Genomic DNA, 20,552 nt, shown 5'->3' with positions numbered 1-20,552 from the left:
GTTATGGTGCAGAACATGAACTATATTATCCGCGAACACCTCACTCTCGACAAAAACGTCAGCCAATGGATCCGGTATTCGGAATAAAAATCGCAGACTAATTTGATCTTTTGTCGGTTTAAAGGCGCTCCGGTCGGAGGCCACATCCTCAATTACTTGTTGGAGAAGTCCCGCGTAGTCAGCCAGATGAGAGGCGAGAGGAACTTCCACATCTTCTACCAGCTGCTGGCCGGCGCGGACCAGGAGATGATGAACTCCCTCCGTCTGCAGGGAAGACCAGATGCTTACAAGTTCTGCGACACTACGGATTCGGTAAAATTGTTTGCTCAGTGTCATTTAAACCAAACTATTTTTGTCTCTCAATCATATCAATCAATCAATCAATCAAGAAGATAATCAAGAAGATATATGATAATCATCTTCTAGAGAGAAGATTCCTCTAAATGTATGCGTATGGTCGTGTCAAAAAGGAACTACATAATATGGTTATCTAAAGATATTCTACAAGATACGTTTGTACAGTCGCCATCAGATATATCGGAGCGGCCAAGGCGCTCACAAATATCTGAACACGCCTCTATTGTCAAGGCGCTAGAGCGCGTGTTCAGATATTTTTGAGCACCTCGGCAGCTCCGATATATCCGATGACGACTGTACCTACCATAAATCAACATACATATAATATTTTTTTTAAATATTCTATTTATCTATGATAAGGTTTATTTAGGTTTATAAACCACCATGTCATGATTCTCCTTTAGAATCAGACAAAGAGGAACTTCTAAAAAGCTCCTTGGCTTCGGTGCCGATGTTATTTTTGACCCCCCCTTAACATATTTCTTCTATTCCAGCACACACAAGCATCCAAGATAAACGACGCCGACCAGTTCCGCACCATCCGCGACGCCATGAAGGTCATCGAGATCGGCGAAGCTGAGCAGGCCGAGATCTTCCAGATTGTTGCCAGCGTTCTGCACTTGGGAAACGTCAAATTTGTGCAGAACGACAAGGGCAATGCGGAGATCTTGACGCATGACGCTAGCAGCGGCAATGTTGCTGAGGTAAGGATATGTCGACGCTAAGAAAGTGAGAGGCAGAGCAGGCCGAGATCTTCCAGATTGTTGCCAGCGTTCTGCACTTGGGAAACGTCAAGTTTGTGCAGAACGACAAGGGCAATGCGGAGATCTTGACGCATGACCTTTGAGTATTATATTCTTTGCACATGACGCAAGCTAGAAGAATTACTCGCAGAAAAAGTTTGTTCATAACTTACAGCACTTCGAGCACAAAGGAAAATCTTAACGTCCAGGTTGTTTTAGTACTTCTTACAACAAAGTTATCCAACATTAAATACTTTTACGGTTTAGACTCACTTGTTTTAGTCACTAGCGCGACATGTTTCGGAGAGCCTAGGTCTCCTTTCTCAAGCACTAATAGTGCGAGCAGACAGCTAAAGTGTGAGTAACTAAAACAAGTGACTCTAAACCGTAATAGTTATTTATGCAACCAGAGAGGAAAGTTGGTTTTTCTTGCGAGTGTTGATTTTGAGTCCCGAGTAAGCGAAAGATTCTATAATTGAATCGTGAGCGAAGCGGGTGATTCTAAGTTAGAATCTTGAGCGTAGCGAGGAACACAAAAACACGAGATGTAAAATAACTGTGCTCTCGTGTGACACATATAATTTTTCACCTCGTAGTGAGAACATATTAAAGGTTAAAATGTATTTTGAATTTGTAATAGACCCCAAAGTATGAAGTGGCAGTCATGGCCTTCACTAAATTAAAAAGCTACTTTGTTTCACTCCCTGGAGTGACGAAAGTAGGCTTGTTCGAGCTGCTGAGGTGAAATAGTTATTTGTTATACAAGGGTGCAAAGTTGTATTTTACCCGCGAGTGTGGAATTGAAACATGAGCAAGCGAAAGGATTCTATAGTTGAACCACGAGCGAAGCGAGTGGTTCTAAAATAGAATCCTGAGCGTAGCGAGTGTTTCAACACACGAGAAGTAAAATACATTTGCACCCGTGTGTAACACAAAACTTTTCCCCTCACTATAGCGAGGAAAGTGCAACATCCACAGGCGTTAGATCATCTTCATCACTGGAATCACAATTTTTTTTACGATATTATAACAGAAAACACTAGAAATTCTGATTTTTACGTGAGTCGGTGAGAAGAACAGTAAAAATTATGTTGACAATGTTGACATTTCTGTTCTGACGTATGAAATGTCAACGATGCGTTTTGGAATTGCATCGACTCAACTTGTGCGTTCCGAATTATATTTAACATCATTACAAAAAATCTAACGTTTCTTATGGAATTTTAAGGTTTATGACTTAAAATTATTAAATAAAGCTAAATTTGGAAGTTTTTATTAGATTCTCAAACCATTTATTTAATGATAATTAATATCGAACGAACCATTATCATGAGCGTTTTACGTTTTGTTATCTGTAAGCTACTTAAACACGCTCCATCCAAGGTCAAATTACTTTCCCCACTAGTGGATAAAACGCGTTTTTCCCCGCTTGTATTGAAGGATAAAAGACAACTTTCCGAGCTAGTGAGGGGAAAAATTATTTAATGTTAGCATGTCTCACAACAGTTTAAATTCGAAAGTTATCCAAGTATTCCAAGGGCTGGAACATCAGATGGCAGTAGCTTTGTAGTACTTTAATTCTTGCATATCTATACGGGTGCTAATTTACCTTGTTAACCGATCCAGTTGCTCAGACTTCTTAATTATGTAAAGCGTTTCAGTGACTTTTAAAGCCACACAATTTCCTTTTACGGTTTTCCTGCGTAACTATTGTATGTACAAACAAATGCGCAAGTACCATTCCGTCAATAAATATGTATGACGTGCGTCGTCTGACGTGTTTGTTAAAAGTAATCTGGACATAATGTATTGCAATACCTTGTTACAATGTAACAAACACATAGGTCGTACGCATTCTAACTATTCTAAGGTCTTTTGCGGGAAAACGTAAAAAGTAGGTATTGTATTAATGAAGACAGTATTATAATTTGCTTATACAGCCAACAAAACGATTACAGAGGTATTTGAGTCAGATGACGTTGATTAGAAGTACGAGTACAAGATCAACGTTAAAATAACATAAAAATACTTTAAAAGTGAAAACAATTTTTTTTCTATGATTGTTAGAGAATTTTCCCCTCACTTGCTCGGAAAGTTGTCTTTTATCCTTTAAAACAAGCGGGGAAAAACGCATTTTATCCACTAGTGGGGAAAGTAATTTGACCTTGGATGGAGCATGTTTAAGTAGTTTGACAGATAACAAAACGTAAAACGCTCATAATAATGATTCGTTTGATATTTATTATCATTAAACAAATGGTTTGAGAATCTAATAAAAAATAACAAATTTAGCTTTATTTAATGATTTTACGTCATAAACCTTAAAGTTCCATAAGAAACGTTTGTTTTTTAATAATGATGTTAAATATAATTCTGAACGCACAAGTTGAGTCGATGCAATTTCAAAACGCATCATTGACATTTCATACGTCAGAAATGTCAACATTGTCAACAAATTTTTTACTTAAAAACTTCTCACGTAAAAATACAGAATTTCCAGCTTTTGTTATAATATCGTAAAAAAATTAGTGATTTCAGTGATGAAGATGATGTTGTGGATGTGGATGTTGCACTTTCCTCGCTATAGTGAGGTGAAAAGTTTTGTGTTACACACGGGTGCAAATGTATTTTACTTCTCGTGTGATGAAACACTTGCTACGCTCAGGATTCTATTTTAGAATCACTCGCTTCGCTCGTGGTTCAACTATAGAATCCTTTCGCTTGCTCGTGTTTCAATTCCACACTCGCGGGTAAAATACAACTTTGCACCCTTGTATAACAAATAACTATTATCCTTTCAGCGCATGACAATCTACCGAATTCACACAAAAGTAATTTTACGCGACTTTCTTTTCTGCGAATATTTGTAGAATTTAGTTCGACCAATCCTTTCTAGCAGTTTTAAGTACACAGTTTTTCGCAACTCAGTTTAGAATCAAATGAACTATTCGCAATAGATTGTATGTGTTCTCGTAAATGTAATCACGGCTCGGCGATGTTTATCATTTCGCTGCGGTAGTCAAGATGACCGCTCCTCACGCATCTGTGAGTGGATACAGACAAGTGGAAAAGGGAATTATGATAAGGGACTAGATATTGAAAGATTTATCGTATCGCTAGGGTGACTGCTATAGTTATAACCACCACTCACCACAACAACACTCCACAACAACAACAATAAGACTTCTATTGCCTTGTATCTTTCTGTCTTACTATGAAGTGAGACAGAAAGAGTGCTTATCAAAATAGAGGTCTACGAATTCTATTAATTCTAACACTAAAGCAGAGACGCTTTCCACATAGATTTTCGTATATGACCCGCCTGTTGCTATCTCTATTGCACGCGCATAATTATATATATCGCTGTCCCGCCCATGATGCCAGTTGTCAATGTCACTGTGCGAGGTTGACAGCAATACAATTATGCGCGTGCGATAAAGATAGCAACAGGCGGGTCAAATGAGTGCGACATAAAATAGTAGAAATGAACAAACGAAAATGAATACCTAACATAGATAATAGGTACATGTTACATGTTCATGCCAAATGTCATGTAATTTCAGATGCTAGTCCTGCCGGAAGCGCACCTTTTTCCAATTTTTCCTTTAATAAATTTGGGTTATCGCTATCAGACGTATATATCTGCTTGTTAAAAAATTGGTTTATTTATTACCGATTGATATTGCAACTCCTTTTCTATTCTATCTCAAGTGTCTCACTCATTGTGTCCTCACGTCACGCCAGTACCGCGATGTCCACGCCTGAATGTTGTGGACAATGTGGACCAATTAATTTCTTTGATTCATTATTTTCTGGCTCGTTAGGAGTGCCACGAACCACGACATCAGCTGATGACAGAATGTACTTTAGTCGATCACAAACGCTTAATTAATTGAGTTCTGATCAATCAACATTGATGGAGACTCATTAAGTAGATACATATTCGAGTCCGTACTGTTCAAAACTTTTAACGTATCAAAATGGGTTATACCTGTTAGTAAACTATAGATAGGTAATAATAGTTTTTTTTTATACTACGTCGGTGGCAAACAAGCATACGGCCCGCCTGATGTAAAGCAGTCTCCATAGCCTATGTACGCCTGCAACTCCAGAGGAGTTACATGCGCGTTGCCGATCCTAACACTCCTCTCCCTCGAGCTCTGGCAACCTTACTCACCGGCAGGAACACAACACTATTAGTAGGGTCTAGTGTTATTTGGCTGCGGTTTTCGGTAAAGTGGAAGTACCTCCCCAGTTGGGCTCTGCTCTAGATCTGGAATGACATCCGCTGTCCTGTGCCCTACCACACAAAGCGAGATGTCATTCACAGTGCCCATACCTCTCTTTTGGAGTGTCATATTGCAGTGTCAGTTCGCCCGCTTTACTGCACTTTTCGTTTGATACGATTTTAAGCGATAATAGTTTCTTTATTTCAATGTTCCATAAAATGCATAACCGCCTTTTTTTATACCACATCGGTGGCTAACAACAGCCCGCCTGATGATGATAAGTGGTTATCGTTACCTATGGACACGTGCAACTCCTATTAGACGGAGAGCTGGTGGAAATTTGGAGTAGGTCCTTGAGGCAAGCTGAAAATTTGCCTGATGCTTCTCCTATCTTACCCTACCTCAGCACTACAAGTCTGGCTGCAGGGTAGCGGGTCTAAACCAACCTATAAATTTTTAAAGAATTTTTTTTTTGGTGCCCAAAAAAGGTTCTTGAGGCAATCTGTAAATTCTACAAGTGAAAATTGAATATCTAAATAGTCATAAAAAAATTATGCCAGACGATTTGGCCGGGTCTTTAACCTTGCCAGACGCGTGCAAAATATTTTTTCAAAAAATTCAAAAAAGGTTCTTGAGGCAATCTGTAATTTTTACAGGTTAAAGTTAAGTATCTAAATAGTCATAAAAAAAATAAGCCTGACGATTTGGTCGGGGCCTTCTACCTGCCAGACGATCTAGAAAGTTACGTATGGCACTTACTCGCACGCAAAATTAAGTTTGTTATCCTGTATAAATGTATGCTAATACAAAGTTAATTTTGTAGTGCAGAAAATTAAAGATAGAAAAGTACAAATTTGGATGTACGATGTGATTGTGAGTATATATTTATGATAATTATGGGTATGAATAGGGTGTGGGCATAGTACATATGAAATTAGCGACAATATGTCCAGCTGTATCTCTATTGTAGATACATGGGTAGTTCATTAGTTATGACGAAGGCCTAGGCCGGGAAATATTTTTATTTTATTTTTCATCTTTCATATATCATATAATATAATTAAATAATAAATAATTTATTAAATAATTAATTAATTATTTTAGGGGTTTAATATAATTTTAGTCTAATTTAATTTTACTTTTAATCTTAAATGTAATATAATAATTTTATGTAATGTTATAATGTAATGTATTATGATCCTAAGTTGATTGAAATAAATGAATAAATGAAATAAAATTAATTACATCACACGTTTAGGGGGGGGAGGGGGTCAAGAAAATGTGACATGTTGTGAGGGAGTCACAAACTTTGTGACGTCACTATAAGTTATTTAAATTATTTTATTCGCTGTACAGTTAAATAACAAGTTTTTGGAACGATAATCGTTTTTAATCGTTTAATTTTCTTGACATGCAATGAAATATCGTCCTCATGTGCGTCAAAACAGCCTTCAAAGTATCACGTTTCGGGCGGAGCAACTCGAGAGAACTGTAAAGCGAGGTTTAGACTAGCAAGAACTTGCATGCAATTTACGTTACATTACCGACTACTAAGGTAAACTGCATTCAAAATGTTTATCAGATACCGCAATGTAATGAAAATTGCAAGGAATTTCATACGAAATTGAGTATTTTTTTTTATTTTAATGTAAACATGGCATCTGTGTTCATGCGAACGGGCTAAACAGCTGAAATTTGTTTTAGTCGGAGCGCAAAAATAATCAAATTTTCTTTCCCGCGTAAGCAACCCTTAATTTATATTTAAAATAAACGCAAAAAAAAACAAAATCTTTATAGGGCTGTATCTGCTAAAGCATGCGTCGTAGCGCAAAAATAATAAAATTTTCGTTCCCCTCTAGGTAACCCTTAATTTATATTTGAAAAAAAAAACCAAAAAGACAAAAAAATCTTTATAGGGCTGTATCTACTAAACCATGCGTCGTAGCGCAAAAATAATAAAATTTTCGTTCCCCTTTATAAAACCCCAAAGTAATATAATAAAGAACACAATGAAAATCAAAAAAGTAAAAAAAAGAAAAAAAAAATATAGGGCTGTATCTCCTAAACCATGCGTCGTAGCGAAAAATAATAAAATTTTCGTTTCCCTCTAGGTAACCCTTAATTTATATTTTAAAAAAAAAACAAAAAAAAAAATCTTCATAGGGCTGTATCTTCTAAACCATGCGTCGCCAAAAATAATAAAATTTTCGTTCCCCTCTAGATATGATCCTTAATTTATATTTGAAAAAAAAAAACAAAAGAAATATCTTTATAGGGCTGTATCTCCTAAGCCGTGCGTCGTAGCGTAAAATAAATCAAATTTTCGTTCCCCTTTAAAAACCCCCAAAGAAATATAATAAAGAACACAATGAAAATCAAAAAAGAAAAAAAAAGAAAAATAAATTTATAGGGCTGTATCTCCTAAACCATGCGTCGTAGCGAAAAATAATAAAATTTTCGTTTCCCTCTAGGTAACCCTTAATTTATATTAAAAAAAAAAAAACAAAAAAAAAATCTTCATAGGGCTGTATCTCCTAAACCATGCGTCGCCAAAAATAATAAAATTTTCGTTCCCCTCTAGATATGATCCTTAATTTATATTTGAAAAAAAAAAAAACAAAAGAAATATCTTTATAGGGCTGTATCTCCTAAGCCGTGCGTCGTAGCGTAAAATAAATAAAATTTTCGTTCCCCTTTAAAAAACCCATGTGATAAATAAAAAACACAATAATAATAAAAAACAACAAAAAAAACGTTATAGGGCTGTATCTGCTAAACCGTGCGTCGTAGCGCAAAAATAATCAAAATTTTCCTCCCCTTTAGGAAAGCTTTAGGAGTTAATATAAAAAATTACCAAAAAGAAAAAAAAACAACTTTATAGGGCTGTATCTCCAAAACCGTGCGTCGTAGCACAAAAACAATCAAATTTTCGTTCCCTTTCAAGGAACCCATAAGTGATATAAAAAACACAATGATAAAATAAAATAAAAAAACGTTATAGGGCTGTAACTGCTAAACCGTGCGTCGTAGCGCAAAAATTATGAAATTTAAAAACAACGAAAAATAAATATATATATATGGCTCTAGCTTCTAAACCGTGCGTAGTAGCGCAAAAATAATAAAATTCTCGCCCCCTTTTACCCCACACACTGAATAACCTATGAGTACATGAAACAATCACCATCATCATCATATTTGTATTATTATTTGTATTATTCAAGCATTAATAATAAAATAACAAATTCACACATTATAATAATTACAACACATTACTATTCTGTATTTAAATTGTACATGTATTTATTAAAATTACAATACATTCTTATAAATTCGGTCATATTACATTTACTATATCCCTACTAATACTCAGTGTACATAATTATCATAAATATACAAATATTCATAATCACAATCACATCGTACATCCTAATTTGTACCTTTTACCTTTAATTTACTGCACTACAAAAATAACTTTGTATTAGCATACATTTATACAGGATAACAAACTTAATTTTGCGTGCGAGTAAGTGCCATACGTAACTTTCTAGATCGTCTGGCAGGTAGAAGGCCCCGACCAAATCGTCTGGCTTATTTTTTTTATGACTATTTAGATACTTAACTTTAACCTGTAAAAATTACAGATTGCCTCAAGAACCTTTTTTGAATTTAAAAAAAAAATATTTTGCACGCGTTTGGCAAGGTTAAAGACCCGGCCAAATCGTCTGGCATAATTTTTTTATGACTATTTAGATATTCAATTTTCACTTGTAGAAATTACAGATTGCCTCAAGAACCTTTTTTGGGCACCAAAAAAAAAATTCTTTAAAAATTTATAGGTTGGTTTAGACCCGCTACCCTGCAGCCAGACTTGTAGTGCTGAGGTAGGGTAAGATAGGAGAAGCATCAAGTAAATTTTCAGCTTGCCTCAAGGACCTACTCCAAATTTCCACCAGCTCTCGGACCATATGTTAATATCCTATTTGAACCTTGAGAATGGATACATTATAACGGCCATACACGAATTTCTAAGAGTAATTTCTTTTAACCTCCTGAGACCCAAAAGCATTTGTTTTGTTTTTGAATTTGGAACCCTTAGTTACTCAACAAAAGTCCAAAATAGATTGTGGAATATGGAAGTGACTGTGAATCCATAAAGAAAAACACGTTTTAATCAACTATTTTCTTCATCCCCAGCTTCTCAAAGTGGACTCCACAAAACTGCGTTCAGCCCTCACCAGTCGTACGATCGACGCCCGTGGAGATGTGGTCAACACTCCCTTAGATGTCGAGCAAGCTCAGTTTGCCAGAGACGCCCTAGCCAAAGCCATCTATGATAAACACTTCAGCTGGCTTGTGAAGAGATTGAATGCTTCGCTGGCGCCCGCTCAGTTTAGTGACAGGGATTCTGTTATCGGCATTCTGGATATCTACGGATTCGAGATCTTCCCTAAGAACTGGTGAGTGCTTTGTATTACAAGACCCTTCTATTGTTGCCTGGATCAGAACCGTGTCCTCGCCAAATCCATCACTTCAGCTGCCTTGTAAAATGATTCAATTTTGGATGTCATGGTTTCGAAACCTTCCCTTAAATAATAAGCCTTGTTGGCTTGTTTCTGGCTGATTTTTTTGGAGTGGCCAATTACTATATAGTGGTATATAGCATTCACCCTAGTAGCTTAGCAAGAGATGCACTATTTCACTCTCCAAGGCGATGGCCTTTTCAAACATATTTTAACTAACTTGAGAGGAAACTGAATATTTCTTAGGCCCGTGCTCAAATGGAGACAGGGACCCTCTTATTGGCATTCTGGAAAACGGATTCCAAATCTTTCCTATGAACTGCTAAGTGACTTCTTAACTTGCGACTTGCGAGACCTATGTAGGTATATTAGGTATGTAGGTACTCAGCGAAAAGCAATAAACATTCCAAAAAGTCAACCACGCGTATCAATACTGATTACTGTTCCCATAAATGATGAGAATGCGTCATCCCGCCGATAAACGTGTTTATCATTTGATATCACGATAGGTAATAGAATAGTTATGAACTGATAAACACTCACAGCTTTAGCTGGTAACATGATACCTACATATTTCTGTTTACCTAATATGAACATCCTTGTTTACCTAATATGAAATGAGAAGTGATGTTTGCGTTTGCATCATATGAAATTCATATCGATTCTAAAAGTCAATGACATCTTTCCTTTCGTAGGGTCTAATCCCGACAGCGGAGTCAACTATATCACATTTTGAACCGATACTAATAAATTAGATATACCACGTAATCTCACAGTATATTCTCCTAATACCGGACTATAAGTACTGAATAATTATTGCAATTTTGAATACTCTATGCCATATTTGGGTCCTTTATTTATAAACAACAAGAGGTGTTAGAAAGATAAACATACCAGGCAGCTTTCTTTTGACAAGTTACTATATCGACGGCTTCAAAGAATTTCACATGTCCCGTTTTCCTTCCAGCTTCGAGCAGTTCTGTATCAACTACTGCAACGAAAAACTGCAGCAGCTGTTCATCCAGCTGACCCTCAAGCAAGAGCAGGAAGAGTACCTCCGCGAGGGTATCGAGTGGGAGCCGGTCGTCTACTTCAATAACATTGTCATCTGCGACCTTATTGAGGCCCGGCATCAAGGTAACTCCTCCACATCTAAGCGCTTTCCCTTTTACAATATCGTCAGGTGACAACCAAAACTCTCTAACCTTATTTTGGTACAGTCGCCATCAGATATATCGGAGCGGCCAAGGTGCTCACAAATATCTGAACACGCCTCTATTGTCAAGGCGCTAGGTGCGTGTTTAGATATTTTTGAGCACCTTGGCCGCTCCGATATATCTGATGGCGACTGTACTAGCACGGTTCACTATTATGGCTCTTAACTTGTGACAGTAATTAGTGAGTTGTGGTTGTCACCTGACGATATGATATACCTATAGTATTATATGACGTCACTGCGTTTTTATGACACATTTTGAATTAGCTTAGATTATGACTTGAGCCGATGCTCGCGGGGGGTGCAGTTGAGCGAGGCATGCGGCATTTAAGTTAAACATGAGCAAACGCATGTCAGTGCCCTGAGTGCCGCTGCACATAATCCTTGGCTGGTTAAGACCATTACAAAAAAAATGTGACAAGCACAATCTCTTCCTCACCAGGTATTATCTCGATCCTGGACGACGAGTGCCTGCGGCCTGGAGATGCTACGGACGGTAGTTTACTCGAGAAACTGAACCAGCGTCTAGATAAACACAAACACTACAAGGGTCATCGCAATGTCGACACCAAGACGCAGAAGCTGATGGGACGAGATGTAAGTTTCTCCCTTTTGAACGAATTTATATAATAAATTATAACGCATGTAGCTTACGCTATACCTACATTTGCTAGCTTCTACCGATCATATAGGCATGTGTATTACATTTTTGGATATGACAAATTACGTTTAAAAGGTGATGGTTTAAAACCACCCAAAATTTCTAGGGATGTTTACTGTTTTAGGATTTTTGGTCGTTATTATAAAACTCATCCATGTATATGTTGACAGGAATTCTGCATCGTCCACTACGCGGGTGAAGTGACGTACAGCGTGAGAACCTTCCTCGAAAAGAACAATGATCTACTGTTCCGAGACATTCAGGCCCTCATGGCTACTAGCGGGAACACCATCGTCGAACAATGCTTCAAGGTGATTATACTTCTACTAACACATGGCTGCAATTTCATTCACAGAGAAGGCGGTAAACTTGCCTTAAGCCTCAATTTTCCCTATTGTACGATGAAATTAATGATAAAACATACCCCATTGTCTTATTTCATATTATCGGTGTACATGTGGATCCTAAACAATTAATTGTCAAACCTTCAATATAGCAGAATTATCCGCACTTTAACACGACGCACAAAAGGTACTAACATTAACACTCTTTAACTACCCGTCTTTGGACCGTCGTTTTAATAAACAAATATTGCTGTTTAAAAGCACAAAAGTACCAAAACGGCAAATAAATAATATCAACTAAGGCTATTCCTCTCTAATTCGTATATGTGCACCGACAGGACGCCAACCTGAGCAGCAAGAAGAGGCCCGAGACCGCCATCACGCAGTTCAAGAACTCCCTCAACGACCTAATAAAGATCCTCAGCAGCAAGGAGCCTTCGTACATCCGCTGCATCAAGCCCAATGACTTCAAGATGCCTAGTAAGAAATTCTTCTTCTGTTCATCCTATCCATCATCCAATCTCGTCCAGAGTAGAGCTCAAATAATATTGTTTCTCTTGCTTCGGTCCTGGATAGTTTGGGTCATCTCCTCCTACCACTATCGCCAGCTCACTCCCTTCTTTCAAGATCGAAAGAAGGGGGAAAGTCCGATTGAGCCCACGGTAGTTACCTACTAGGTTTAACACTTCAGAGGAATGTTAAAATTAAAAATGTCACACAATTTCTTATTTTTGTTCACAGTGCAAATGGACGACAAGCTGATCTCTCACCAAGTGAAGTACCTCGGTCTGATGGAGAACCTGCGCGTGCGACGCGCCGGCTTCGCCTACAGGCGCACTTATGAGGCCTTCCTCGAGAGGTAATCAAATTTTACCAACTTTACTGGCACACACCAAAAGCGGTCTCTCGATTCAAAAGTTTTTTCGGCTTCGAATTTTGCATTTTCCAAGAAAAGAATACGACGATAGACTAAACTCAGCTATTTCCAATACTTTAATACCCAGAGAAAGACTAGTATTTTTTTGTTATCATTTAAACTTGCTATTATGGCCTTCAACGTCATTCTAAATTAAATCTAGATTCTCTCTACGATTGATTTTTGATATAAGGCACTACATCTAAGAGGAGAAAGGGTGCAATCTCAAGAATCAATCAAATCTGATAAGTACCTCTGATAGAGGTGTGCACCATGATCTAGAAATGTTTAGGGCCTTTTATTAATTAGGCACAGCAACTGATAAGTTTTCTGAAAATATTTGTAACTAACTAGTCTCTTTGTTTAGGTACAAGTGCCTGTGCGCAGAGACGTGGCCGGTGTGGCGCGGGCCAGCAAGCGACGGTGTGCGCAAGCTCGTTGAAGTCATGAACTACGAACGCGAAGAGTACAGGATGGGCAAGTAAGTACAAGACTTCCTCAGTGAATCTTTGGATTAGTTACGAATGGTCGCGCCATTCTAAGAACTTTGTTCCATAAGTCAGTCCACCATATTCGCCGTTAAAATAGTAAAGTAAGATAGATATGTAGGGCCGAGCCTATGCTTTTAGAGAGGATACAATATAAGGATACCGTTTTAAAAATGATGTATGTTTATTTTACTTAGGTAAGTAATTATTTAATTCTCTCGACTCTCTTCACCAGCACAAAAATCTTCATTCGCTTCCCCAAGACGCTCTTCGAGACAGAAGACGCGTATCAAATGAAGAAGAACGACATCGCGACCATCATCCAGAGCCGTTGGCGCGGCTACTGGCAACGCAAGCAGTACCTTAAGATGAGGGCGGCCGCCATTATCATCCAGAAGTGGGTCCGGCGGTTCCTGGCGCAGCGATTGCTGGCTAGGAGAAAGAAGGCTGCTGAAGTCATCAGGGCTTTCATCAAAGGTACTCTTTTACTGCTTGATTCTTTACCCAATTTATCTAAATTCTGGATTGGTTTACACAAATCTCCTGCGGTAGCCACCACCTTCATATCTTCTGGCAACGCCAGCAGTACCTGAAGTTAGGGCAGCTGCCATTGTCATTCAGAAGTGGGTAAGGTAGCCGACTGCTGGCTGGAAGGATGAAGACTGCTGGAAGTTTTATAATAATGGCTTTCATCAAAGGTGTTATTTTAAAGATAGATGTGTTTTTTACTTCTACTTGTACATATATATACTGATTATCCCCGTCCGATGTCCTCCTGTCACCTTTCATTTTCTTCTGATCTCTCACGCCCTCCTTCTCCTCATCTTGGTCTCAAGATAGTCTGATACTGGTGTGTGAAATCGAACCACCAAAAAATCATCGTTTTAAATATGACCTCGTAAGATATGGCATATTTAAACAACTTCCAGGCTTCATCACACGCAACGGCCCCGAGACGCCGGAGAACCGCCGGTTTCTGGGGATTGCGAAGGTGCACTGGCTGAAACGGCTCGCCACCAGACTGCCCACCAAAATCCTGGACCTCAGCTGGCCGGTCCCGCCCGCCACGTGCCAGGAGGCTTCCAAGTATGGCCTTTCCTCTATCTCTTGGTTACTTTGTACGCATTATAAAATTACGCAAATCCGATCAAATCTCATCGGGGTTTGTCATCCATTCACTCTTCCATCACGCTCACGTTCTTTAACCATCAGTTGCTCGAAGTTGTTGCTATCGTTTCTGGCAATATGACTAAAAAGATCCAAAATCAAAAGATTCAAAATCCAAATAAATAAAAAAATCCTGCGAAGGCAGACATTCAAATTTGTATGCCAGGATCTTGAAGGACGGACTATTTTGACATTTGTTGATGTGAAATGCTGTCCGAGGAACACCACAATGTTGGAGAAAGTTACTCCGGATTTAAAAGGTCCATGTCTCGACCCCAGCTAAAAAAATCAAAGCAATAGCATTAAATCATAAGTACATATTTCACCCATTGTACCTATTTCAGAGAGCTGCAGAGGCTGCACCGAGCACTTCTCTCCCGGAAGTACCGCCTGGCGCTGTCGCCGGAGGACAAGAAACAGTTCGAGCTCAAGGTTCTCGCCGAGAAGATGTTCAAGGGTAAGTCCATAATATATCCATGTACTACAGCAACACCCATAATTGTCTATTGATGAACCTTAAGTCATTGCAATAAGGTTTATGATCTTCTTAAAAAAACACAATTGTTAGTGCTGCTTAAATTAGTAGTGTTTAAATTAGTAATTCCAATTGATGTATATAAGGTAATGTGGATTTCCTACAAGTGTTTCTCTTGTTACTTGTTGTGTTGTTGTTCTGTTGTTGATGTTATCTTACCCCATCAAACCTTTGAAGGAAGGAGGACTCCTTCGAAGGAGTTCCCTGAATTCACCGTGGATTTTGAATGTAACAGGCAAGAAGAACAGCTACCCAGGCAGCGTCTGCAACCTCTTCGAAGTGGACCGCCTCAGCAACGAGCTGCAAGTTCTACGTGGAACGTTCATGGCCTCTGCTGCTTGGCCCACGGGCGAGAAGCTCATCGTACGTACTTCTGTCTAATTGTCTTATCTCTGTTCTCGTAAGACCCATTTTTTTCTAGGATATCAAAATGTACCTTGTCTAAGCGGCCCGTAAGGTCAAGTTTACCTCTATATTGGACCCTGAAAATATACCTACCTATTAGACTTATATTGACCGGGATATATATAGACCGTGATTACCGACCAAAATACCGTGAGTATTGTTTTTGAGCTCCCGAATCCCGATATTTCGAAGCAGTTACATGCATCTTGTTCACGGGTAAACTGAAGATAGCGGGTGGGTGTCAAAGTTGTGTAGACCGCGCTCGGTTTACCCTCATTTGTGCGCGTCGGCTGCGTTCGCTTTCAACGTTACCATCGGTTGCATTCACACTCGTTGGTCTGGTTGCGTGCACACTCGTTGGTCAATATAAGTCTAGTTAAACTAACCGTGAATCATTCAAAACTGTTACCTACCTATACCTTTGCACCTTTGATACAATTATTTTACTTTCAGTATTCAAGCGAAGCCATAAAATACGACCGACGAGGCTACAAACCCCGCGAGCGCGCACTTCTCGCCTCTGACAAGGCCTTGTACGTCCTCGACGCAGCTGGACGAAAGACCTTCAAGCTGAAACACCGGCTGCCACTTGACAAACTGAGGGTCATCGTCACCAATGAGACGGATAGCTTGGTGTTGATCAAGATTCCGCAAGAGCTGAAGAAAGACAAGGTAAGCACTAATCACCTCTCACTCACTCTGAACGGAAGACCTTCAAACTGAAGCACCGGCTGCCACTTGACAAACTGAGGGTCATCGTCACCCATGAGACGGACTCGGTATTGTGAGCGGCTGCTTAAATAAGGATACTCCATATATGAATTTTACTTTTAATTTTCAGTTATCTTGTAAAATATAAACGAATTTATGAAATAAAACTATGAAAACGGATTATATCGCGTATATTGAATGTGTAATACATACCGACGTTTCGAACCCTTTACAGCGTTCATGGGCAACGTGGTCGTGGTTTTTTATCGCGTGGTTTTTTGTAGCGTATATATCTTTACTTGAAAATAATTGTATTGTTTAACTAGCCTTATGAACCGATTTTGCATGTACAACCAGCCTTAAAGTTTATAGTCTACGATGGTTCATTATTTTTAGTATGTGGGTAATTTTGCACTTTGTAGTTTTTCCACAGTCACCCGTTGACCACGAACGCTGTAAAGGGTTCGAAACGTCGGGATGTATTATAAATTCAATATACGCGATATAATCCGTTTTCATAGTTTTATTTCATGAGTAACTATTGCGGTAACCAAAGACAATTATATTATATAAACGATTTTTTTTGACAGGGTGACCTGATCATCTCGGTGCCGGAGCTGATCGAGGCGCTGACCATCGTCACCGACTACACGAACAAGCCCGAGCTCATCGAAATCGTTGACACTAGGACGTAAGTTGCTACACAAACAACTATTGCTTAAACTGTCTCTAAAGTTAGACCGACTCCACTTATGTTCAATGTTCATCCGGTTCGAAGGACCAAACCTATTTATTTTATTTATTTATTTATTGACACATTTATTTACACGGCATTACAGTTTACACCAATACACCGAGAAATTAAATGTTTTACCAAATTAACAAAACATAAGAAACTAGCCTATCATCCATCATCTCACAATAAGTACTTCAATTCAAGCATTCACGGTACACACATACCCATCCTATGCATGTTTAGGCTATATATCACAATAAAATGCCGAAGCCTTTGATTAAGACATTGTGAGTTTACAAATTCAAGCTTAAATGTACTAAAATATGACATATTTTGCAGGATCGCGCACAACCTGGTGAACGGCAAGCAGGGCGGCACCATCGAGGTGATCAACGGGCCGCAGCCCGCCATCCAGCGCGCCAAGAGCGGCAACCTGCTCGTGGTGAGTTGTACTGAATATTCGATCACCGCCATCTCCAGAAAAACCACTATATATGTATAGGGTGACTGCTATGGTTCCCTATTGTGTTGCAGAATGTTTTTGACATAGGTTTGTACTGCATAATGTTACTTGGTAGAAATATTATTTATTTATTTATTTATTTAAGCTTTATTGCACAATACATGAAGGTACAAAAGGCGGACTTAATGCCTTAAGGCATTCTCTACCAGTCAACCAATGGGTTAAACCAGAATATATCGTTTGGCAGAAATACTTTTGGCATACTGTTTTTAGCATAATTTCTTTTCACATAATATTATTTGGCAGAAAACCCTAACCCACTTAGAAAATTCTGCCAAATTAATATTATGGCAAGTATATATTTATGAGAAAGTATCATTCGGCTAAAAGTTTTCTGCGATACGTGTTATGCGAAAATTGCGAAATGTATTCCTGACAAATAATATTCTGCCAGATGAGGGTAACCCGACTGCCATAAATTATTGGCCACTACATAGTACATAGTAATTGAAGCCTTATTGTTAAGAGTGGCCAATTAGTAATTTGTAGTGGCTATATAACTATAGCAGTCACTCTACACAGTATCCTGTCGCGAATTCGAAAAATGTTTAAACCATTATTTTTTCTAAACTTGAATATAGGATGCCTAACCTAGAAGTAACCAAAGAGGATATAATAGGATAGAGCGGTACTGTCATAGTAAAATTTGTAACCACAGTAAGTTCACTGCCATCTATCGACACACTTTAAAACTAAAAATGAAGATTTATTAAAATACGATAAAATGTATTTAAATATGGATAAATGTTTTTTTTTCTGTAATTATTTTTATACGATTTTGATCTATTTTCTTTTACTGATATGCGTTAAAATTGTTAAATAACAAACGAAACCGTCAACGCCCTCTATACGAGAGTAGGCTAAAGGTAGTGGCGCCATCTGATCGAGAATCAAATTTTCGTGATGTTCGAGGCACGTAGTTATAGCTATCTTTGAAGTAACCTAACCTACCATTGGATACATATTTGTGACCCTTCTGATAATTAAAATAAATTGGCTAATGAAACAAAACAACAAATGTTTCGAAGTTGTGATAGGTACACGCATTGCGGTTGGTTTTAACTCGAAATATCAATCACTTTATAAAATTTAACAAGCGATATTGAGAAGTGACATGCGAGTTTATTATTTTAACATAAGTACGGAAAACACAATAACACCATATAATACATTAAGGTTGAGAAGCCTTATTTTTGCATTACGTCCGCCTTTTGTACCATAAGTTTTCCTTTTATAAAGACTATAAATAAATAAATAATCTAAAACTAGAGATGAACATTTGCTAATTGTTAGTATTGCAATACTACTAGCGAAGTAGCGATAGATGTCGCTACTGTGAGGACTTACAATAATTTTAACAATGTACCCTCAGTTTGTTTTAGCACAAGCCTTTTTTATTGTCAAAATAGCATAGAACATTAAAGCACTAAGTAGATTTAGTACCAAACTAAAGATTCAATTATATATACTAGTAAGTAAGAAAGTAATCATTTATTGTCAGATTGTGCATGTCAGTATACAGATGTTACAATAGTATCTTATAATAGTAAGTGTCACAAGAGCACACCTAGCAGAGCAGAGCTAGTGAGAGCACCTTCGGGGGCAGTTAAGTTTATCATGTTTTATATATTTAACTTTATTTTTGTTCACAGGTGGCCTCTCCCTAAACGTACCGACCAGTATTGAGATTATTGAGAGCAACAACTCTTCCTCATGTTTTTATTTTCACCACTCCGTAATTTATTCTTCATCTACACCTTAAAATGTCTATATCTTGAAAATGAACCTTACTGTTAGAAGATTAAGGTCGAAAATGTACGTAATAACTTTAAATATTAGCAAAACAAGTCATCTGAGACTCTGAGAGTGCCTTTTATGAAATGTCCTGGCTGGCAGGTCCATTTGTATTCAAGTAAAATGTTTACATATTTTTCCTGTATAACCTAAGTAAAAATTGTCATGATTACTGATATCTATATATTTATTTAATATGACGTCATATAATTATTATGAATCCATTTATGTATAAAATACTTGTTGTTATATTTATAATCAGTTTTGAAAGTAGGTTATTATTTCTAATGTCATGTTTACATTATGCAAGTGACTAGACTTTTGGTCAAATATGATGACATACAAATGCAAGTACCTATAAAGAAAAAGTCGAAACAAATAGAATTAATGTTGAAAAAACTTTCCTTTCTCTTTTTAGAAGAGTTATCAGAAACGGTGTTCTAAAAATGAATTTACAGGAAACACTGATCGACGTCAATAGGATCATTCGGCCTGGTTGCTATAGCAACTCGGTCAGAAAATCCTTTTATTTACATTATACCTTAATATTTTCATCATACTAGTAGATTCGGACACTAGTCACTTGCTGAGTGTAAACCTTCCTTATTTTAATGATATATACTTTTTCTAATGCATTGTTTTTATTCTGTTATAATGTTATTATACGAATGAAGTTTGTATGGAGGTAATTCCTAACATATTTAATGTTTATAAATATTTATATTTGATAGTGAGATAATTTTATAAATCTACGTACAAAGTACTTAAGTTAACTTTTTGTATGCCATAAATTACGTAAGGATTGCAAAATGTGTCAAATGATTTGGATTTTTTGCATTGTTACATATTTATTTGCAATTAAAATTCAACCTTAAATCCTAATTCATATGATACATTTTGCTCTGTTGAGATGTAAGCTGAATCGAAATTGCCTATCTATCTTGTAGTTAATCATATTTTCTACTAACTGGCACTTTAAATTCTTTACGCACCTGTATTAAAAACAAGAACTGGAACTCACACACACTAAAAGTATATTCTACACTCATAAAGTTACATCAACCGACATCACTAATCGTAACTGTACTGCTACCGCTTGTGTCTATGCTCGTGTGTGTGTCGGTTTCACTTCATCATTTTATCCATAGTTGAATGGTTGCGAAAATGTGCCTTGGAGATTTAACTAGTGCCTTAACAGTCATTTAAA

The 20,552-nt window shown here is 37.7% G+C and overlaps 1 protein-coding gene across 2 annotated transcripts in view; it reads left to right on the top strand.

Annotated features, from left to right (window-relative positions):
• The window catches only part of LOC134746264 (unconventional myosin IC), a 66,350-nt gene extending 46,540 nt beyond the window's left edge, over positions 1–19,810 (top strand). For both annotated transcript variants that reach the window (XM_063680606.1, XM_063680607.1), the window contains exons 6-22: positions 125–312; positions 852–1,061; positions 9,524–9,786; positions 10,817–10,986; positions 11,508–11,662; positions 11,897–12,037; positions 12,409–12,550; positions 12,812–12,929; positions 13,354–13,467; positions 13,710–13,951; positions 14,404–14,560; positions 14,986–15,098; positions 15,412–15,539; positions 16,035–16,253; positions 16,883–16,983; positions 17,368–17,470; positions 19,204–19,810. In XM_063680606.1, coding sequence (XP_063536676.1) covers positions 125–312; positions 852–1,061; positions 9,524–9,786; positions 10,817–10,986; positions 11,508–11,662; positions 11,897–12,037; positions 12,409–12,550; positions 12,812–12,929; positions 13,354–13,467; positions 13,710–13,951; positions 14,404–14,560; positions 14,986–15,098; positions 15,412–15,539; positions 16,035–16,253; positions 16,883–16,983; positions 17,368–17,470; positions 19,204–19,218 — 2,579 coding nt within the window. In that variant the 3' untranslated portion in view covers positions 19,219–19,810. The remainder of the gene's footprint in view (positions 1–124; positions 313–851; positions 1,062–9,523; positions 9,787–10,816; positions 10,987–11,507; positions 11,663–11,896; positions 12,038–12,408; positions 12,551–12,811; positions 12,930–13,353; positions 13,468–13,709; positions 13,952–14,403; positions 14,561–14,985; positions 15,099–15,411; positions 15,540–16,034; positions 16,254–16,882; positions 16,984–17,367; positions 17,471–19,203) is intronic.
• Positions 19,811–20,552: the final 742 nt, after the last annotated feature.

Source organism: Cydia strobilella, chromosome 12 (genome assembly GCF_947568885.1).
Source record: "Cydia strobilella chromosome 12, ilCydStro3.1, whole genome shotgun sequence".
Taxonomy (NCBI): domain Eukaryota; kingdom Metazoa; phylum Arthropoda; class Insecta; order Lepidoptera; family Tortricidae; genus Cydia; species Cydia strobilella.
Note: the sequence above shows the minus strand (reverse complement) of the source record. Positions and strands in the feature narration are given on the sequence as shown.